General features: G+C 42.1%; 1 protein-coding gene across 2 annotated transcripts in view; it reads right to left on the bottom strand.

Annotated features, from left to right (window-relative positions):
• The window catches only part of LOC112253046 (SH3 and PX domain-containing protein 2A), a 91,686-nt gene that overhangs the window by 68,751 nt on the left and 3,573 nt on the right, over positions 1–19,362 (bottom strand). For both annotated transcript variants that reach the window (XM_024424914.2, XM_024424915.2), the window contains exons 2-5: positions 18,672–18,752; positions 8,652–8,727; positions 7,882–7,958; positions 6,493–6,584 (exon numbers count right to left, since the gene is read on the bottom strand). In XM_024424914.2, coding sequence (XP_024280682.1) covers positions 6,493–6,584; positions 7,882–7,958; positions 8,652–8,727; positions 18,672–18,752 — 326 coding nt within the window. The remainder of the gene's footprint in view (positions 1–6,492; positions 6,585–7,881; positions 7,959–8,651; positions 8,728–18,671; positions 18,753–19,362) is intronic.

Raw genomic sequence — 19,362 nt, 5'->3', positions numbered from 1 at the left:
TTGCTGCACAGCTATTTTCAGGTCTCTCCAGAGATGTTTGATCAGGTTCAAGTCCGGGCTCTGAATGGGCCACTCAAGGACATTTAGAGACTTGTCCTGAAATATATCCTGCGTTGTCTTGGCTGTGTGCTTAGGGTCATTGTCCTATTGGAAGGTGAACCTTTGCCCCCAGTCTGAAGTCTTGAGCGCTCTGGAGCAGGTTTTCATCAAAGGTCTCTCTCTGTACTTTGCTCAGTTCATCTTTGCCTCGATCCTGACTAGTCTCCCAGTCCCTGTAGCTAAAAAACATCCCCACAGCATGATGCTGCTGCCACAATGCTTCAACATAGGGATGAAGCTAGGTTTCTTCCAGATGTGACACTTGGCATTCAGGCCAAAGAGTTCATTGGTTTCATCAGACAGGAGAATCTTGTTTCTCATGGTCTGAGAGTCTTTAGGTGTCCTTTGGCAAACTCCAAGTGGGCGGTCATGTGCCTTTTACTGAGGAGTGGCTTCCGTCTGGCCACTCTACTATAAAGGCGTGATTGGTGGAGTGTTGCAGAGATGGTTGTCTTTCTGGAAGGTTCTCCCATCGCCACAGAGGAACTCTGTAGCTCTGTCAGAGTGACCATCGGGTTCTTGGTCACCTCCCTGACCAAGGCCCTGCTCCCCCGATTGCTCAGTTTGGCCGGGCGGCCAACTCTAGGAAGAGTCTTGGTGGTTCCAAACTTATTCCATTTAAGAATTATGGAGTCACTGTGTTATTGGAGACGTTCAATGCTGCAGACATTTTCTAGTAATCTTCCCCAGATCTGTGCCTCGACATAATCCTGTCTCTGAGCTCTACGGAAACTTTCTTCGGCCTCATGGCTTGGTTGTTGCTCTGACATGCACTGTCAACTGTGGGACCTTATGTAGACAGGTGTGTGCCTTTTCAAATCATGTCAAATTAAATGAATTTATCACTGATGGACTCCAATCAAGTTGTAGAAACATCTCAAGGATGATCAATGGAAACAGGATGCACCTGAGCTCAATTTCAAGTCTCATAGCAAAGGGTCTGAATACTTATGTAAATTAGGTATTTCTGTTTTTTATTTGTAATAAATTTGCAACGATTTCTAAAAACCTGTTTTTGCTTTGTCATTATGGGGTATTGTGTGTAGATTGATGAGGGGGGAAAAAATATTTGATCCATTTTAGAATAAGAGTGTAATGTAACAAAATGTGAAAAAGTCAACAGGTCTGAATTCTTTCAAAATACACTGTGTGTACTTTTCAAAAGGAGTTAAAAAGACAGACGTTTATCGACTGGAGGTGTTAAGAGCGAGGAGGTCTGCCGATGGACCAGGCCAGTAAAGAGTTTTATTCATCTTTCGGAGAAAGTGTGAAACGTGTTTGTGCTTGCACATATTAGCCTTGCCTCGAGGCCTTGCCTGACAGGGGATGCAGTTGGATTGCTGACAGAGTGAGGATAAGCTATTTGAGTCCAGCCCTATTTGATTCCACAGTGCAAATGGTCTGCAAATGGTCTGAATACCTAAATATGGTATCTGTTTTAAATTTTTAATACATTTGCAAAAATTTGCTTTGACAGTTTGGGGTAGTGTGTGCCGATTGCTGAGGGTCTTTTTATTTTTTAAATCCATTTTAGAATAAGGCTGTTGAGTAACAAAATGTGGAAAAAGTCAAGGGGTCTGAATAATTTCCGAAGACACTGTACAGTACATACATATACAAGAACAAAACAATCACTCTCACACCCACTCTCTCCCTAATACACACCCTCACACACAGAAACATTCACTGCATGGGTGGGGGAGTTTTGAATATATCATTGCATCTGAATCCGCGAGGGCCCATCCTGAGCCAGAGTTGAGAATAACCAGCTGTTTGTGTGCAACTGCAGCTCTGTCTTTGTAGGTGGGCCTATTAGACATGGAATGTGAAATATTAGGCTTTTGCACACAGTTTTTAACCAGTTGGGTTTCATCCAAGAGACAGAGTCTTGCTCGAGGTATACACTAAACAAATACTGCTGTCCGTAACCTTAGTCTGTCCCCTGCATGCGTTACCCCTGGTTCGTGGTCAAAAGACATTGAACAGGAAGTCATTACAGGCCTAATCAAGAGTTGACCTGCCCACAGAATCATGCAGTGTGTGCACTTGAGGGAGGGGGATGATAAGCGCATGGATACATCCATTGGGTGATCATCCTTGGATAGCAGTGGGAATCAGGTCAGAGATAGGGTCAAAACAGCATTCTCTATGTCAACTATTAATGATATATCTCGTGGTGATTTAATAACATGACACGGTTTTTATGTTGTTGTTGTTTATACAGCATCTCCAAGGGGTAGGTTGTGTTTCTGGTTCATGTGTATGTGTGCTTGTGCGGGATATGCATGCAACTGACATGCAAAAGCACTTGTTCTGATTAAATCTACTGAACCTTATGTGCTCTCTCACACACCAAACACACACACACACACACACACAGTACTCCGTACTCCATCCTGTCCCCTGAGGTACAGTCAATGACAACCTCGTTTCCAATTTAGTAAAAGCCCCTAGACAATGGAGCTCCTGGATCCATGTCAGTGAAGGTAAATAGCACGATGGTTAGATTCGTTTGTTGGCTAATCAGAAGCCAGCATATTTGCTTTTTGGCCTACATTTGTCCAAAATAGTTTGTTTCAGTACAATATCTATCATCTTATCTTTTGAGATGAAAACTCAATGCATAATTCAATCTATTTTGTTACCGTAAAACCCTTGTTCAGAAACATATCGGTGGCTCCCTCTTGTGATAGTAAAGGTATTGTATTTCTGGTTTCTGTATACTGCTTGAGTGGTGCAATGAGGTTCCTGAGAAAATAGAGGGCAGTGGAGGGAAGGCAATTGTAACTGTCAAGATGCTTTCCGTCTGAGAAATGAGCACACATGACTTCAACAAACAAACTACTTGTCAGGCAACAAGTCACATCAGGTTGTTTCCTTCATACCTACCTTCATACAATACACAACTTGACAATGAGTCCCATGGTCCGACTATTGACAGAGAACAAACCAAGTACTGTCAGGTCAGACCAAAAGAAGCGGGACTAAGTCTGAATCTATTTATTGTCCGCTCATGAAGCCAATATACAGGTAACTGCCAAAATAATGGAACTTCTTGAGTAAAGTATATTGAAAGCAGGTGCTTCCACCCAGTTGTGGTTCCTGAGTTAATTAAGCAATTAACATCCCATAACGCTAACACTTCTGCTAAACTACACACGTCGTCTTCCTTTTGCCGTCAACGTGACATTCTACCTGCTACACAGAAACCAACCAAAATCAAAAATAAATTCTCATTATTTCCATTCACAAAGATGAACGCATGTGTCAGCCATCGAGAACTGAACCTCAGCAATTCTTGAGCATGGACGCTGCCATTGGACACATGACTTCAACAAACGAGCAGTATAGCAGCTTTCATTGATTTCAAAGGAAGAATTCCCTTAACAGCTGATTGCAATGCCGGACGCCCGATGGCTGCAGTGTAGCAGGGCCGTTAGGGTCATGTATAAAAATGCTGTGCAGGCCATTATTTTTGCTAGCAAGACTATGCCCCCATAGGATGACAATGCCCCCCTCCACAGGGCAAGAGTGGTCACTGAATGGTTTGATGAGCATGAAAACGATGTAAACCACATGCCAAGGCTGTCTCAGTCACCAGATCTCAAGCCAATTCTGGAGCGGGGGCTGAGACAGCGTTTTCCACCACCATCAACAAAGCACGAAATGATGGAATTTATCATAAAAGAATGGTGTCGCATCTCTCCAATAGGGTTCCAGACACTTGTAGAATCTATGCCAAGGTTCATTGAAGCTGTTCTGGCTCGTGGTGCCCAACGTCCTTTAAGACACTTTATGTTGGTGTTTCCTTTATTTTGGCAGTTGCCTGTGCATTCTCTACCAACTACACAATAAGAACAATCTCCTTTGGTTGTCATAGAGGGATTTTAACATTGACTTTAATGTGACAGACAACATGGGGCCATGAGGGAGCCATAGATCAGTAGAGCAGAACTCTCTCTCTGAACTATAACCCAGGAGCAGGCCGGGATCTGGGTGGTATGGAGGGGCTCCGCTGACAACCATCCTGCCTTTACTCCAAACTGATTATGAGAAAGCTGTGGTGGGCTATCTGCGGGATTGAAGAAGGATTATACTTTTTGAAGTGGGATTATCGTGTGAGTGCGTGTGTGTGTGTGGAGGGTAGCTGTCGTAGGTGGAGACCACCATGAAGAATACCAAGAGAATAATTGGTTGAGGCAGCGAAGATACATCCAGCCAACCACCTGAATGCTGTTAAACATATTTGAGGCAATTCACAGTTAAACAAATGCCAACATCTTTGGCATTTGCTGCAAAGTTAAATGTCAGCTTTTACTGCACAAGAAAGGAAAATGAGCTGAACTTAAATGAAATAGATGACCTCAAGGTGGTGAGAAAAAAATAACTAAATGCAGATGTAAGTTTCCAATGATCAAATGTCCATTGACACCAAGTACCTAAGCCTACTGGTATAGATCTGAGGATGAATAGGGCTGGCACAATTACCGTATTACCGTGTAACCGACGGTTATGGATGAAGATCGCCATGACTAACGTCATAACCGTTTTTAAGGCGCGAACACCTGACCGAAGATGTGACGGTAACATACTCCTAACAACGTGATGAAACTTTGTTGATCCTTGCTGAAACAAGCAAGGTGTTGCAGCAAATAAGTCTTTGGTTGCCTAAGCAATGGCCCTCTCCCTGCAGCAGCAGCACACATAGAAATATAATGAATAAAAACAGGCTTGGAACCTCTAACCCTGGCAATTTGACTGGTAAACCTATGGACACACTTGCAATGTATCCACTGTAATGTAGAATGTTTATTCAAATTATGTTAACTGACGTGGCTCATGCAATGGAATATATTCTTGTAATGTCAGTTGAGTTGAATCAACAAATCACAGCAAATATCGATGGGTACACTTCCTGCTTTTACTTCTTTCTTTTACCTCTTGATTTGCACCTAAGGGTACACTCACAATGGCCACCAGTCCACCCATTATTCCTTCATTGACTTGAAATGGGGACCTCCGTTCTAGTCATTCTTTTATTTTTATTTTTATTTTTTTTAACCTTTATTTAACCAGGAAGGGCTCATTGAGATTAAAATCTCTTTTTCAAGAGCGCCCTGGCCAAGATAGGCAGCACCAAGTCATTACAACAACAAAAAATTACAGACAGACAACATGAAAAACTACAAGTAATCTAGTAAAAACCATTGAATTCACAAGAGTATAAAACAGCAAATTAAAAATATTGACAGGTCAGGGAATCAGCCTCAAAATCCTTCATCAGTGATTTAAAAACACCATATCGGGACAAGTTCTTCCAGTTTAAAAGTATTTTGTAAGGTGTTCCAAGACGATGGCGCAGAGTACATAAAAGCCCTTTTACCAAATTCAGTTCGGACATTTGGAACAGTTAGCAGGATAAAGTCCAGCGAACGAAGAGAGTACCCACCACATTTCTGAACAATAAAAATGCAAAAATAAAAAGGTAGTAAACCCAAAATGGCTTTGTAAATAAAGGTATACCAGTGACTGAGCCTACGAGTGACTAGAGAAGGCCATCCAACCCTGGTATACAAAGTGCAGTGGTTCTATTCTATTTCTATGGCAGCACATGCAGCAACTAGCAGAGAAGAGGAGAAATATATAAATTAATAACCAATCCCAAAAAATCCTATTCGACCGGTTATTATGGTGACTGTGGTCATTTGGCTAGCCAATAACCGTCATCCAAAATTCCATGACCGTCACCGCCCTAAGAATGATAAATTAATTCTAGTAATGCCTTGTCTGACCTGAGACCTGAACTTAACCTCCCTCTCATAATACCATTGAACAAAAAGCTCTGCGCTAGGATCAGGTATCACCTCCCATGTATCATCATTAATAAAACACCAGTGCCTTGCTGACCATCCGTCATCTATGTGACATGAGGTCACTTGGAGATCAAAACATGTCAGCGTGGGTGAGAGACGTCTGCACCAGCTGCTAGCACACTGACACACTGCTAGCACTCTACCCAGGGCGGCAGGGTAGCCTAGTGGTTAGAGAGTTCAAACCCCTGAGCTGACAAGGTACAAATCTGTTGTTCTACCCCTGAACAGGCAGTTAACCCACTGTTCCTAGGCTGTCATTGAAAATAAGAATTTGTTCTTAACTGACTTGCCTAGGTTAAATTTTTTTAAAGTTACCTAAATGAAACATGCTTGTTGTTGTACTGCTGTAACAAGTCCACTTGGGGGCAGTGTTTGATACATTACAGTACAGCTGAAAAGTACAACATGAAGAACCGGTAATTAGCCCCAAACAGTAAAGACAGAAATTGATAAATAGCCACACTATAAAACATTACAATATGTGGGATAACCATGTATTATTATAATAAATTAAACTCACTCTTTAGGAGGGTTAAGGTCCTCAGCCTTGGTTTCAAAGAACCTCAGCACCTCCTCACTCTGGGAGATCTGGTTAGGGAGCCTCATCAGGGCCTGTAGGGAGAGAGGGAGAGCAATGGAAAAGATTATAACTGTGAAATAGTATAATGCTCATTCACAATACTTCATGAAACATCATCAAGACAACGTTATCAGCTAATGTGGTCACATGTACCCTGGATTTCATCGACTGACTGACTCCATATGTGGAAGCCTGCCATTACATCACAAAAGGACTGTGTGTGTGTTCCTGTATAGTACGGATATGGACGGCACAGTTTACACTTCAGCAAGGCCCTGTTACTCAGCGGTGGAGAGGATAAAGGGGAAGGAAGAGGGATCAGAACCCGGAGCAGGGATAACACAGAGGAAAACAGATGGAGGACGATAACTACCACAATCCTCTCTGACAGGACTACATCTTTGTCTGCTTTGAAAACTACTTCTACTGTTTGTATACACAATTAACAGATGTATATGATAGACATAGGTACATACAGTATTTATATTATACTGTAAAATAGATCATTTTAGAACATTACATTTTTTTTGACTCCGCACTTTGGGTCACAAGAATCTGCATTCAGCTCACAAGACAAGTTTAAGTTTTTTTCCACAATAAATAGGTGCGATTACAGCCCCACTTGGCAAGCCACCAAGTGTCCCAGATCTCAGAAAGCCAGAAACAAATGAGGTTAGGTGGCTAGCTGTGTTCATTTCTCCTTCTCAAATGCTGAATCATTCTGTTCTACAGATGCTGTGTTTGACCTGTGTGCCCCTACTTCCCTCATTTCCTATATAAACCCACTACGTGGAAGGAAATGACATAAGAGAAGATAGAGCAGGACTTTCCTGTGGATGCTGGTGGAGGAGATAGCTTCTGAGGCCTGTCTCTACCACAGCAAACATGCTACAAAGACATTCTTGAAATGACTGGACTGTGTGAGATGTGGCTCCTTAGGAGGTTATGAGTAATAGATAGACCTCTTGCCATACATTAACGGGATACTTGGGAATGAGACCCTTTATCTACTTCCGTGGATACCATTTTTCTGTCTCTGTCCAGTATGAAGGAAGTTAGAGAGTTTCTCCAGCCAATGCTAACTACCGCTAACTAGCGCAATGACTGGAAGTCTATGGGTACCCTAATGCTAGTTAGCATTGGCTCGAGAAACTACCTCTCACTTCCTTCATACTGGACAGAGTTATAAAAATGGTATCCATGACTACAGCTGACTCTGAGGAAGTATATAAAGGGCGTCATTGTCAAAATCCCAAAGCATCCCTTTAAAGCAGCAAACAGTGCATCATCATTTACTGTGAAGAAAAAAACTTGATAATTTGTTCTTACCCTGCAGTAGTCATCAAGATGCTTCAACCTTTTCACAGCCACGTCTCTGACTTGACTTCGCCGAAATAAAACTTTACCTGTAAAAAAGACTTAGCACTTTGAGTTGTCATTGAATGTGCTGTTTCTAAAAGCTACCACCAGGTGGCATGACATTTGCACAGACCCAAGCGTTCAGCAGTGGACCTTTAAGAAAAAAGGTCTGGCCTATTATGTAGTAGGCCTATTCTAAATAGTATGTAGTACTCACGACAACATTTCATGAAAAAGACCAATGTCAAATATGTGTGTGAAATGTGTGTGTGTATCTGTCTTTCTGTTACCCTGTCTGTCTGTGATAACAGTAAGAGGACTGTTTCTTTTCGAGTGACTAAGTGCACAGAGCCAACTCCCTGGCTAGGTTTTACAAGGCAGTGTAAACAACACTATCCAGACGTTTGGGAGCGGTGCAGCTCTCTGACAAGGGCACTCTTCACTCCTTTGGGGCATGCTGAGGTTATCAGATTAGAGAGATTCTCTCTACCAGCCTCCCACTGCCATACCACAACCACAACACAGCCTTATTCACCCAGCTGGAACAATGGAAAGAATAGAAATGTGGTGTGTTACAACAGGCCCATTTCTATTCAAAATGATAGAGAAGCATGTCCTTTCTGTGTGTTCTTGGGATTCATTGCATTTTGTTTCATTGCGTTGTCAAACCCCCACCTCTAAAATGCTGCTATACTGGTTGATGAGTGCAGTATGTTCTCTGTACATGTCGGCATGCTCACCTGGTAAGAAGGGAATTATTCTCTTTTTGGGGTCATTCTGCCCTCCCTCCACTGGGAACTTGTCCAGGATCTGCATCTGGAATTAAAGCGAAATAAAGGACATCTTAACTTTTGTCATATTAAACAAATGGATAACAGTTTTCAATTAATCCAGTCCTAAGTGCTAAGTAGTTTTTTTATGGTCAATATTATTTCAAACTTAAATCAATTACTGGTGGCAATAAAGTATATTTGATAGCTATGTGACAAACAAAGCCATTTAGCTATCAGCAATAAATGGGAGGAAGCTCAAAATGGAGGAATCTAGATGAGATCAGGAGGAGAACCACTAGGTCATGGCCTCTTCGCGTCAGTCGACCTCCCAATTAAATGACTACAATGTGGGGTGTAATTACATAGTCTCTGAAGAACTACTATGTACCAGACACAGGCCCACTTTCAAATGCAGACAGCCTTACATCACTCAACACAGTCATCTGAAAACACACTCACAACAACAACCCCCAGAACTCACAGTTCTGTGTGTATTAGTGTAGGTAGTCTAACCACATGAAGTGTTCTAGACATGTTAAACCTACAGTTGATGTCGGAAGTTTACATACACTTAGGTTGGGGTCATTAAAACTCGTTTTTTCAACCACTTCCCAAATTTCTTGTTAACAAACTATAGTTTTGGGAAGACGGCTAGGACATCTACTTCGTGCATGACACAAGGAATTTTTCCAACAATTGTTTACAGACAGAATATTTCACTTATAATTCACTGTATCACAATTCCAGTGGGTCAGAAGTTTACATACACTAAGTTGACTGTGACTTTAAACAGCTTGGAAAATTCCAGAAAATTATGTCATGGCTTTAGAAGCTTCTGATAGGCTAACGGATATAATTTGAGTCAATTGGAGGTGTACCTGTGGATGTATTTCAAGGCCTACCTTCAAACTCAGTGCCTCTGCTTGACATCATGGGAAAATCTAAAGAAATCAGCCAAGACCTTAGAAAAACAATTGTAGACCTCCACAAGTCCGCTTCATCCTTGGGAGCAATTTCCAAACACCTGAAGGTACCACGTTCATCTGTACAAACAATAGTACGCAAGTAGAAACACCATAGGACCACGCAGCCGTTATACCGCTCAGGAAGGAGACGCATTCTGTCTCCTAGAGATGAATGTACTTTGGTGCAAAAAGTGCAAATCAATCCCAGAACAACAGCAAAGGACCTTGTGAAGATTCTGGATGAAACAGGTAGAAAAGTATCAATATCCACAGTAAAACGAGTCCTATATCGACATAACCTAAAAGGCCGCTCAGCAAGAAAGAAGTCACTGCTCCAAAACCGCCATAAAAAAAGCCAGACTACGGTTTGCAACTGCACATGGGGACAAAGATCGTACTTTTTGGAAAAATGTCCTCTGGTCTGATGAAACAAAAAATCTAAATGTTTGGCTATAATGACCCTCGTTATATTTGGAGGGAAAAGGGGGACGCTTGCAAGCTGAAGAACACCATCCCAACCGTGAAGCACGGGGGTGGCAGCATCATGTTGTGGGGGTACTTTGCTGCAGGAGGGACTGGTGCACTTCACAAAATAGATAGCATCATGAGGGAGGAAAATTATGTGGATATATTGAAGCAACATCTCAAGACATCAGTCAGGAAGTTAAAGCTTGGTCGCAAATGGGTCTTCCAAATAGACAATGACCCCAAGCATGCTTCCAAAGTTGTGGCAAAATGGCTTAAGGACAACAAAGTCAAGGTATTGGAGTGGTCATCACAAAGCCCTGACTTCAACCCTATAGAACATTTGTGGGCAGAACCGAAAAAGCATGTGTGAGCAAGGAGGCATACAAACCCGACTCAGTTACACCAACTCTGTCAGGAGGAAAGGGCCAAAATTCACCCAACTTAATGTGGGAAGCTTGTGGAAGGCTACCCGAAACGTTTGACCCAAGTTAAATAATTTAAAGCAAATACACTCAATTAGTATTTTGTAGCATCTAAACTTCTGACCCACTGGGTATGTGATGAAAGAAATAAAAGCTGAAATAAATCACTCTCTCCACTATTATTCTGACATTTCACATTCTTAAAATCAAGTGGTGAAAAAACCTAAAACAGGGAATTGTTACTCAGATTAAATGTCAGGAATTGTAAAAAAAAAAAAAAAAAAAAAAGGAGTTTAAATGTATTTGGCTAAAGTGTATGTAAACTTCCGACTGTAGTTTCAGAGACAGTTCTTGAACCATGATCATTGTCGCTACTGAGTGCATTAAAAATGGAGTAATAATAAAATCGAGTTAGGGCAACAGATGTGCATGAAGGAGAAGTCTTTCTGGATCAAGTGGTCTTTTATGACGAGATCCCATAAAAATGCATTCTGCTGTGAATGCATGCATGCCTGCGAGTTTGCCTATGTGTGTTTGGGTGGTTGTGTGTGTGTGTGTGTGTGTACATATGTACTTGCATGTGTTCATGAGCGCAAGTGTTCATGTAGCGTGTCATGTGCATGAATACACAAGTGCATGCATTGGTGAGTGTGAAACGGTGTGTTCTTTTGCACCCTTTAAGTGTCAAGTGTATATCTGTTAGCGTCACGCTCACTGAGCTTCGGGTTTCCTGGTCTAATAAATCACTGCAGTGTGCTGTAGTAAACACATGCAGTGGGAGAGTCCTACAGTAACAAGCCTGCTCAGCTCCAGATGTGGTCCTGCTCTTCCTTGTTCCAAATGTGCTCTGGAGAGGGACTGATGCTGTGAACAGATGTATCTAGGCCAGGGGACTGGGCCAGGGCCAAAGTGGACCAAAGAGGGCGCAAAAGAACCAGGTGCACAAAGAGTCCCAGGCCAACTTGTCTAGGATGGAATGGTTGTTTGAGAGGGTTTTCCCAGCTAAAGTTGGTTTAGTTATTTTCTTGTGGTTTTTCTCTCTCTCTGCTTCTGCTAATGAAAATTTACATCTATTTTGGACCTTGGTATTTCCCCCTCACAAACAAACAGAGACCGTAAATGAGGAGTTTCCTTTGAAGGGGAGAGGACTCAATATTGTCCTTTGAGGGTAAGGGGGAAAAGCTGAACAGTAAGAGCTGTTTTGGTTAACCAAGTTATCTACAGTATATAAATGGGAAGATGGGAAACTTTCATTTCTATGGCAAAATGCTACTGACAAAAAAGCAAAGACTTAACTCTACTAAAACCAGATTCAATGTATCGTACAAAACAATGCAAAGAAACAAAATATGATATAAGCTTACAGAGAGGCAAATCTGTTTTCATGTCATTACTCTACACACTGCCATTATGATGTCTACAGAGTACTCAACTGTACCTTCACTAAAGCTGGGCTTTTCTCAAAATTGCATTTCTCAAAAGAGATGCAGATAACATGTTACTTTGAGTGTATGGCACAGTCAGATAAACAATAAGCTCCTATTAGTTATCTGACTGTTTATCTGAGATTGTGCCACACACTCATAGTACCATGTTATCTGTATCGCTGGTGGACATGACAGCAGTAGCCTGCTCACCGCAGGCTAGGAGAGTTCTCTCCACACCTCAAACAGATCCCTGGCAAACAGAGAACATTCCCAATCGCAAAGTGATGATGGGATCCCTCTTAGGCACGACTGGATCTGCTCCAAACTTCCCGAGACAGGTGGGAGACCCATCATTCCCATGGAAACAAAGTAACAGCTTGGAATCACAACTCCCTGTGCGGGCATTTCTCCTGTTACATTTGTGTTACGGCAGCTTTAGTCAGTTGCCCAGGAGATATTATATTTGTGTATACAGTGTTTCTTTCCCAAAGTGTGCAGTTCAGTTTAATATGTTAAAAGTGCTGTGTCAGCCAAGTCTACCCTAGGGGCGGATTAAAATGCAGATGCTAGGATCTACTGCCTGGGGTTCGATCCCAGGCTGTGTCATTACCGGCCGTAACCGGGAGTGCCATAGGGCGGCGCACAATTGGCCCAGCGTCATCTGGGTTTGGACGAGGGGAGGGGGGGGGGCTTTACTTGGCTCATCACACTCTAGCAACTCCTTGTGACAGGCCAGACGCCTGTTTCAGAGGACGCATGACTCGACCTTCACCTCTCCTATTGGGATGTTGCAGCGATGAGACAAGATCGTAATCAAGAAATTGGGAGAAGGGGGAAAACATTACAACAAACAAAAACATTCCAACAGCGATCTTTTACATTACTCCCTAACTGAAATGATTGCCAAAAAGTCAGTGACTATGCTTCTCAAGTATATTTCAGATTGCTATACTATAAAAAGTATTCCTGAAGCACAGACATACATAAACAGAACACAAAGAGAGGAATGGGAGGGAGTCAAAAAGAGACAGTGAGTATTGTTCAGCTCTCAGACAGAAAGAGGGTGGAAGAATGTTTGAGTGGGAAGCCAACTGAATTCCATGCAGTGGTTGTGTTTTAGCATCAACAGTACATTTATTTACTGCATGTAGTTCACAACAGAGAAATGAAAAGACAGAGAGGCAAATCTGTTTTCAAGTCATTACTCTACACAAAACAATGAAAATAAAACCTAATATAACTCAAACGGAAAGCATTTGCATTTTTGCGCAGTCCAGGCAGTGCTGAGAGGGATAGTTTGGCCTGCTATTTGTTCTGGTTCTGGTTGGATGTCTTGGTACACAGTACTCCTATGATTCCGATTGTCACCCTTGCAGTGGCATATCCAGGGGGTGGCCACAGCAGAAATTCTGAGATCTGATAGGTTCTCTCTGAATATATTGATAATTTTTACCAAGATGTGCACCGACAGCAAGACTCAATCTCACCGGAGAATGCATCAGAGCAAGCAAAACAGCGTCCCTCTGTCTTAGTATGAGTAGCCCATGTATCTGATGCGGTCTGGCCAAACATCACATGGCATGTCATACTCTTTTTGGCAAGACAGTATCAGATAGATGGGCTGCAGATACTAAGACAGAGGGGCGCTGTTTGCCTTGCTCAGATACTTTCTCTGGTGAAATAGATTAAGCCTCTTGCGAATTGAAGGAACATTTGGAAACAAGGATAGACATGAATGATAAAATAATTTTATACAAAGTTTTTTTATTGCTAACATTTTTGGGGCAGCCCGGCTTCCCTTGGCATCCATGAATACATGCCACTTTTTAGGCTGAATGTCATTACACTTACGGCGTTTGTAATAGCAACTAGCTTTCGCCGTATCACGTCAGAATTAGATGTTCATTCACATTTCTCAAATGTCAAAGTTCCAAACATCACATTTCAAAGTGTTTAAGGTGAAGTTTAAGATATTAACTCATAACTTTTAAGGTAAGGGTTAAGTTTAGGCATTAACTAACTAAGACATCTTAAGGTTAGGCTAAATATAAAACACTACTTTCTAATCGCTGGGTTTGAACTTAAAACCTTTGGAATCAGAGGCAGATGCTTATGCCCATTCACCTTCCCCACCCACAATGCCCTAGCAAAATCAAAACCTACTTGAGGGTAAAAGTGCTCACTGTTGCCCCTTATGGACGGTTTCCACGTCATCTCCCGACTTCCTCAGAAATGGATGAACGTTGAACACTAACTTGTATCACGGGTGACCTGACTGTGTAATAGATGTCCTTTTCCATTCAAAATGACAGGTGCACAGTGCACTGTTCGGATCCTGGACTTATTTTGGAGTTGATGAACGTGCGCAGGTAACCTCCTTAACCTACATTTTGATTTGTTTGACAATCAGATGAAAACCTCATGACTGCTTGTGTTCATGTCACATTAAAAGGAAATACATTTTTATAGTTAAATGACATGTCTTTACTATAAAAACCATAAAAGGAATGTATCCACATAGGAGGTCCCCCCAAAAGACACAGTATAATTTGCACTCCGGGTGGCACTTTCAAGTGAATTTACTACTGTATGCTAATACCCATATAAAATCCTGACCTTGAATGCAAACACTTTTAGAATACATATTTTAATTGGGGAACAGGAAAATGTACCAAACATACTGTAAGTTGAAGCATTTAATGTGTTTAACCACTATAAAATTAAAATTAAATTAAAATCGATTAAGGATCAAAATGTTATGGCCTCCCCTAAACTGGGTCTGTGCCCCACATTGGCCACCTCGTTCAAAATGTACTGAACACGCCACTGCATCCTTGACCAATTACAGATGATGGCTAGCACACTTAGGACTGATCAATATCTCAACAGTTTATTGATGCTGCCTTCCATTGCTTCACTCAGGGTTTCATGATTAATACTTTCACACTAAAAATGACATCAAAGCTCGTAGGATTTGGGATAAGAGTTTTAAGAGTTTTTTTCCTGTTTGGCCCTGTCTGGGGGTGTCCTCGGATGGGGCCACAGTGTCTCCTGACCCCTCCTGTCTCAGCCTCCAGTATTTATGCTGCAGTAGTTAATGTGTCGGGGGACTAGGGTCAGTTTGTTATATCTGGAGTACCTCTCCTGTCCTATTCGGTGTCCTGTGTGAATCTAAGTGTGCATTCTCTAATTCTCTCTTTCTCTCTCTCTCGGAGGAGGACCTGAGCCCTAGGACCATGCCCCAGGACTACCTGACATGATGACTCCTTGCTGTCCCCAGTCCACCTGGCCGTGCTGCTGCTCCAGTTTCAACTGTTCTGCCTTATTATTATTCGACCATGCTGGTTATTTATGAACATTTGAACATCTTGGCCATGTTCTGTTATAATCTCCACCCGGCACAGCCAGAAGAGGACTGGCCACCCCACATATGCTCTCTCTAATTCTCTCTTTCTTTCTCTCTCTCGGAGGACCTGAGCCCTAGGACCATGCCCCAGGACTACCTGACATGATGACTCCTTGCTGTCCCCAGTCCACCTGACCGTGCTGCTGCTCCAGTTTCAACTGTTCTGCCTTATTATTATACGACCATGCTGGTCATTTATGAACATTTGAACATCTTGGCCATGTTCTGTTATAATCTCCACCCGGCACAGCCAGAAGAGGACTGGCCACCCCACATAGCCTGGTTCCTCTCTAGGTTTCTTCCTAGGTTTTGGCCTTTCTAGGGAGTTTTTCCTAGCCACCGTGCTTCTACACCTGCATTGCTTGCTGTTTGGGGTTTTAGGCTGGGTTTCTGTACAGCACTTTGAGATATCAGCTGATGTATGAAGGGCTATATAAATACATTTGATTTGATTTGATTTGATAAACGTGAACAAACTTGTTACGGAGCCTGCTTATTTCAGTAGGAAACCAGGGCAGCAGACAAATTACAGTGCAGACAGAGATGCCGTTCTGATTCTGGTCCAAGTCCTGAACCCAAAAATAAAGTGACTAAGGGACCTTTAGAGGAGTTTCCATCCGAGCGGAGAGTGAAGGGAAACGGGCCAACTTGCACACGCCACAATCGCCCAGTGGAATGTCATGACCTCTGTGTTATGTCCTCTGTGGTCCAAGGGTGTGGAGCGGGGAAGATCATTTCTCTTTGAGGGTAGAAACTGTTCGGGATAATTTCTGCATAGTTCAAAATGAAATGTGTGGGTGAAAACATTTCTCTCAGACATACACACCAGAGATGATGTTGTAGGAACACAAGCTCTGCAACATTTTTACACCCAACAAAATTAAAGCCATTATTGAGCTAAATCTCAGGAACTGGTGAGAACTGTGTAGATTAATCATGTGTTTTTACACTCCACAAATTACATACTGTGAAATCATCTGAATATGAAAGAGTGAACTGGATGGAAAATAATAGTTTATAGTGATTGCATCCCTGAGGAGCAATCACTAGAGCTCTGATGAGTGTGCTAGAGAGGCTGGCAAAACAAGGAGCAAGTGTACTTAAACCATCACCCTTCTTCCAAGGGATACTTTATCTAACAGACAAATTACTAACTAAGCTAGTGAACACTTGCTAACAATACTACACATCTAGCTATCAAGAGCTACTGAATTTCAAAGACAAACAACTATGAGAGGCAATTTCATAAACCCATGAAAATTCATGTCCGGCTTTATGTTACAACTGTGTACACCAACCACCATTTTAATCTCAGATTTCATTCTTTCATACAACATCATGCATATGATCCCTTGGCGAGCCAGAGAGTGCAAAGCACGTTCCTGTTCCCTGCCAGCTTCGAACTGAAGAGTGTGATTGTGCTGAAAGGACAGAGAACAGAGCTGAGCCTCAGATGAACTGTAAGTGTCTGTTGGCACCAGGCAAACACTAACACACACAGACAGGCTTTGTGTCTACTTAGCTTAAAACAAGAATAGAAGCCACTAGAGGACTTCATAGAACAGAGAGGAATGAAGGAGTGGATCAAACTAACTACTGCTAGAAAATGAATCATTTTTGGCAATGAAGTACAGTGAAACGTCATAATCTTAGATGATATATGTTGAAAAATCAAAAACTATTGGAAATATATGCATCACTAAAACACAGCGAGAAACTGTGTTTGAGTATCTACAATCTAGAGCAAGCGGGAAGGATTCATTACTATATCCAACATGTAGTACAGGAAAAGCCACTCTTATCATTCACTCTCATCATGTTTGGTGGTCATTTCACTCCCCAATGGCCATCCCTCCCTCCATCCTTCCCCCACCCCTTCTTCCTGATCTTGACTTCCCCTTTATTTCCACTCAGTGCATCTTGGGATTGAAGCCTGTCATCTCCTCAGCTGGATCCTATACCTCCAGGCAGGTCACAAAGCCCACTGGCCCGGAAGGACTTCCAGGAGACTCAAACACTCAACAAGTGTTCAGTGGAGGCTGCTTGCCATAATGTTTTCATCTACAGACCTATAAAGGGCACCGCTGTTTAAAAGCTGGTGTGATATTGTCACTCTCAAATTGGGCTACAATAGAATCAAGTGCTAAACTAAATTGCATCCACAAAAATACAAAACATTGTTCAGATGAGGACTTGGAGACATTGATAAAGATAACTAACCATGTTACTAATGTTATAACTATGAATCAATTTCCTGGATCGACCAATGAGTCTGCCCTTCTTCCTGTACCTTGTCCCACATAATGATAAATGATACATCATATGCTTTCAGTCAGTGCATAACAATACAAGGGCTGAACAACACCCTAACTGACTAATGGACCATACTGTGTGACTGAGGGACTAGTAAAAGGCAGTATCCCTACCCATTCTCTGTGCGGGCAGGTGTTGACCTTTGTGCCTTACAGACACTGAAACTGAGCAAGAGCCAGGAGAAGGGGTCTCTGGAAAAGACTAATGTTTACAGAGACGGGGGATATGCTCCACTTCCATCAAACAGAGCAAGGGTCCCTGGAACAGTCAAGGGTCCGACTTCAACAGTCACGAGACCTGCAGTACAGTCTGAACCCACACTGTTCAGAGCTGTGGCCTCCCTATGTTCATGTATCTTCAGTGGGATTCAATTGGAAAGTCTGGCATCAGCAGCTCAAGAAGTTTCCTTCGAGGGCTTTGGTGTCCCTCCAACCAATAAAGGGGCAACTTCACCCCACATCCAATCTTTCAGTCTGAGGTCATTTTTTCCTCTCACCACTAGACTGCATGGGTGAATGGGATTTTCCCTACTTCCGCCAGGCACCAGTGGTCTTCAATGGGGCTTTTCAGTTGGGGCTTCCCCTGATTGAAGCATCATTTTGTGGGGAACACACAGAGCATTGAGGTTTGACTCCCCACTGAGCCCTAGACGTCCAACACTCAAAGTTCATGTTAATGTAATCTCATAGAGAACCTCATAGCAATGTCTTTTGCAACATATTCTAATAGATCATGAGTATTATGGCCCATTCAGAGGGCAGCAGGTCAGTTTGACAGGAAATCCATGGTTGGGGAAAAGTGAGTGAGGAAATGTATACATGGAAAGACAAATAGATGTTAAAACATACAGATTGACCGTTTTAAATACACGTTTACATTAGTATAAGTTTAAGATGATTGAGTGCATGATCAAACAGATACTGGAACATGGTTCTATATCATTGTGCTATGGTGATATCAGCCAAAGGAAAAAAATCTACTTTTACCTGGAGATCAAAGAATTTGCTGTATCTCCTATAGATGACATGAGAGGTGGAGTCAGAGTATGTGACATTGATGAGGTATGCCTACAGAAGAAAACAAACAAGGAAGATTCATTAACAACAAAGTCCCATACGTCAGACATATACAGTGCCTTCAGAAAGTATTCATACCCGTTGATTTATTCCACATTTTGGTGTGTAAGCCTGAACTCAAAATAGATTACTTTTTTTCACCCATCTAGACACAATAACCCATAATGACTAAGTCAAAACCTGTTTTGAGAAATGTTAGCAAATTTATTGAAAATGAAATACAGAAATATCTCATTAACATAAGTATTCACACCCGTGAGCGAATATACAGCATGTTAGAATCACCTTTGCAACTGATTACAGCTGTGTCATTCTGGGTAGGCCCAAGAGCTTTGCACACATAGATTGTACAATATTTGCACATTATTATTTTTTTAATTCTTCAAGCTCTGTCAAGTTGGTTGTTGATCATTGCTAGACAGCCATTTTCAAGTCTTGCCATAGATTTTCATGCCGATTTACATCAAAGCTCTAACTAGGCCACTCAGGGACATTCAAAATTGTCTTGGTAAGCAAATCCATTGTATATTTGGCCCTTGTGTTTTAGGTCATTATCCTGCTGAAAAGGTGAATTTGTCTCCCAGTGTCTGTTGGAAAGCAG

Source organism: Oncorhynchus tshawytscha, linkage group LG06 (assembly GCF_018296145.1).
Source record: "Oncorhynchus tshawytscha isolate Ot180627B linkage group LG06, Otsh_v2.0, whole genome shotgun sequence".
Lineage (NCBI taxonomy): Eukaryota > Metazoa > Chordata > Actinopteri > Salmoniformes > Salmonidae > Oncorhynchus > Oncorhynchus tshawytscha.
The sequence above is the reverse complement of the archived record's forward strand: the minus strand, read 5'-3'. Positions and strand labels throughout refer to the sequence as shown.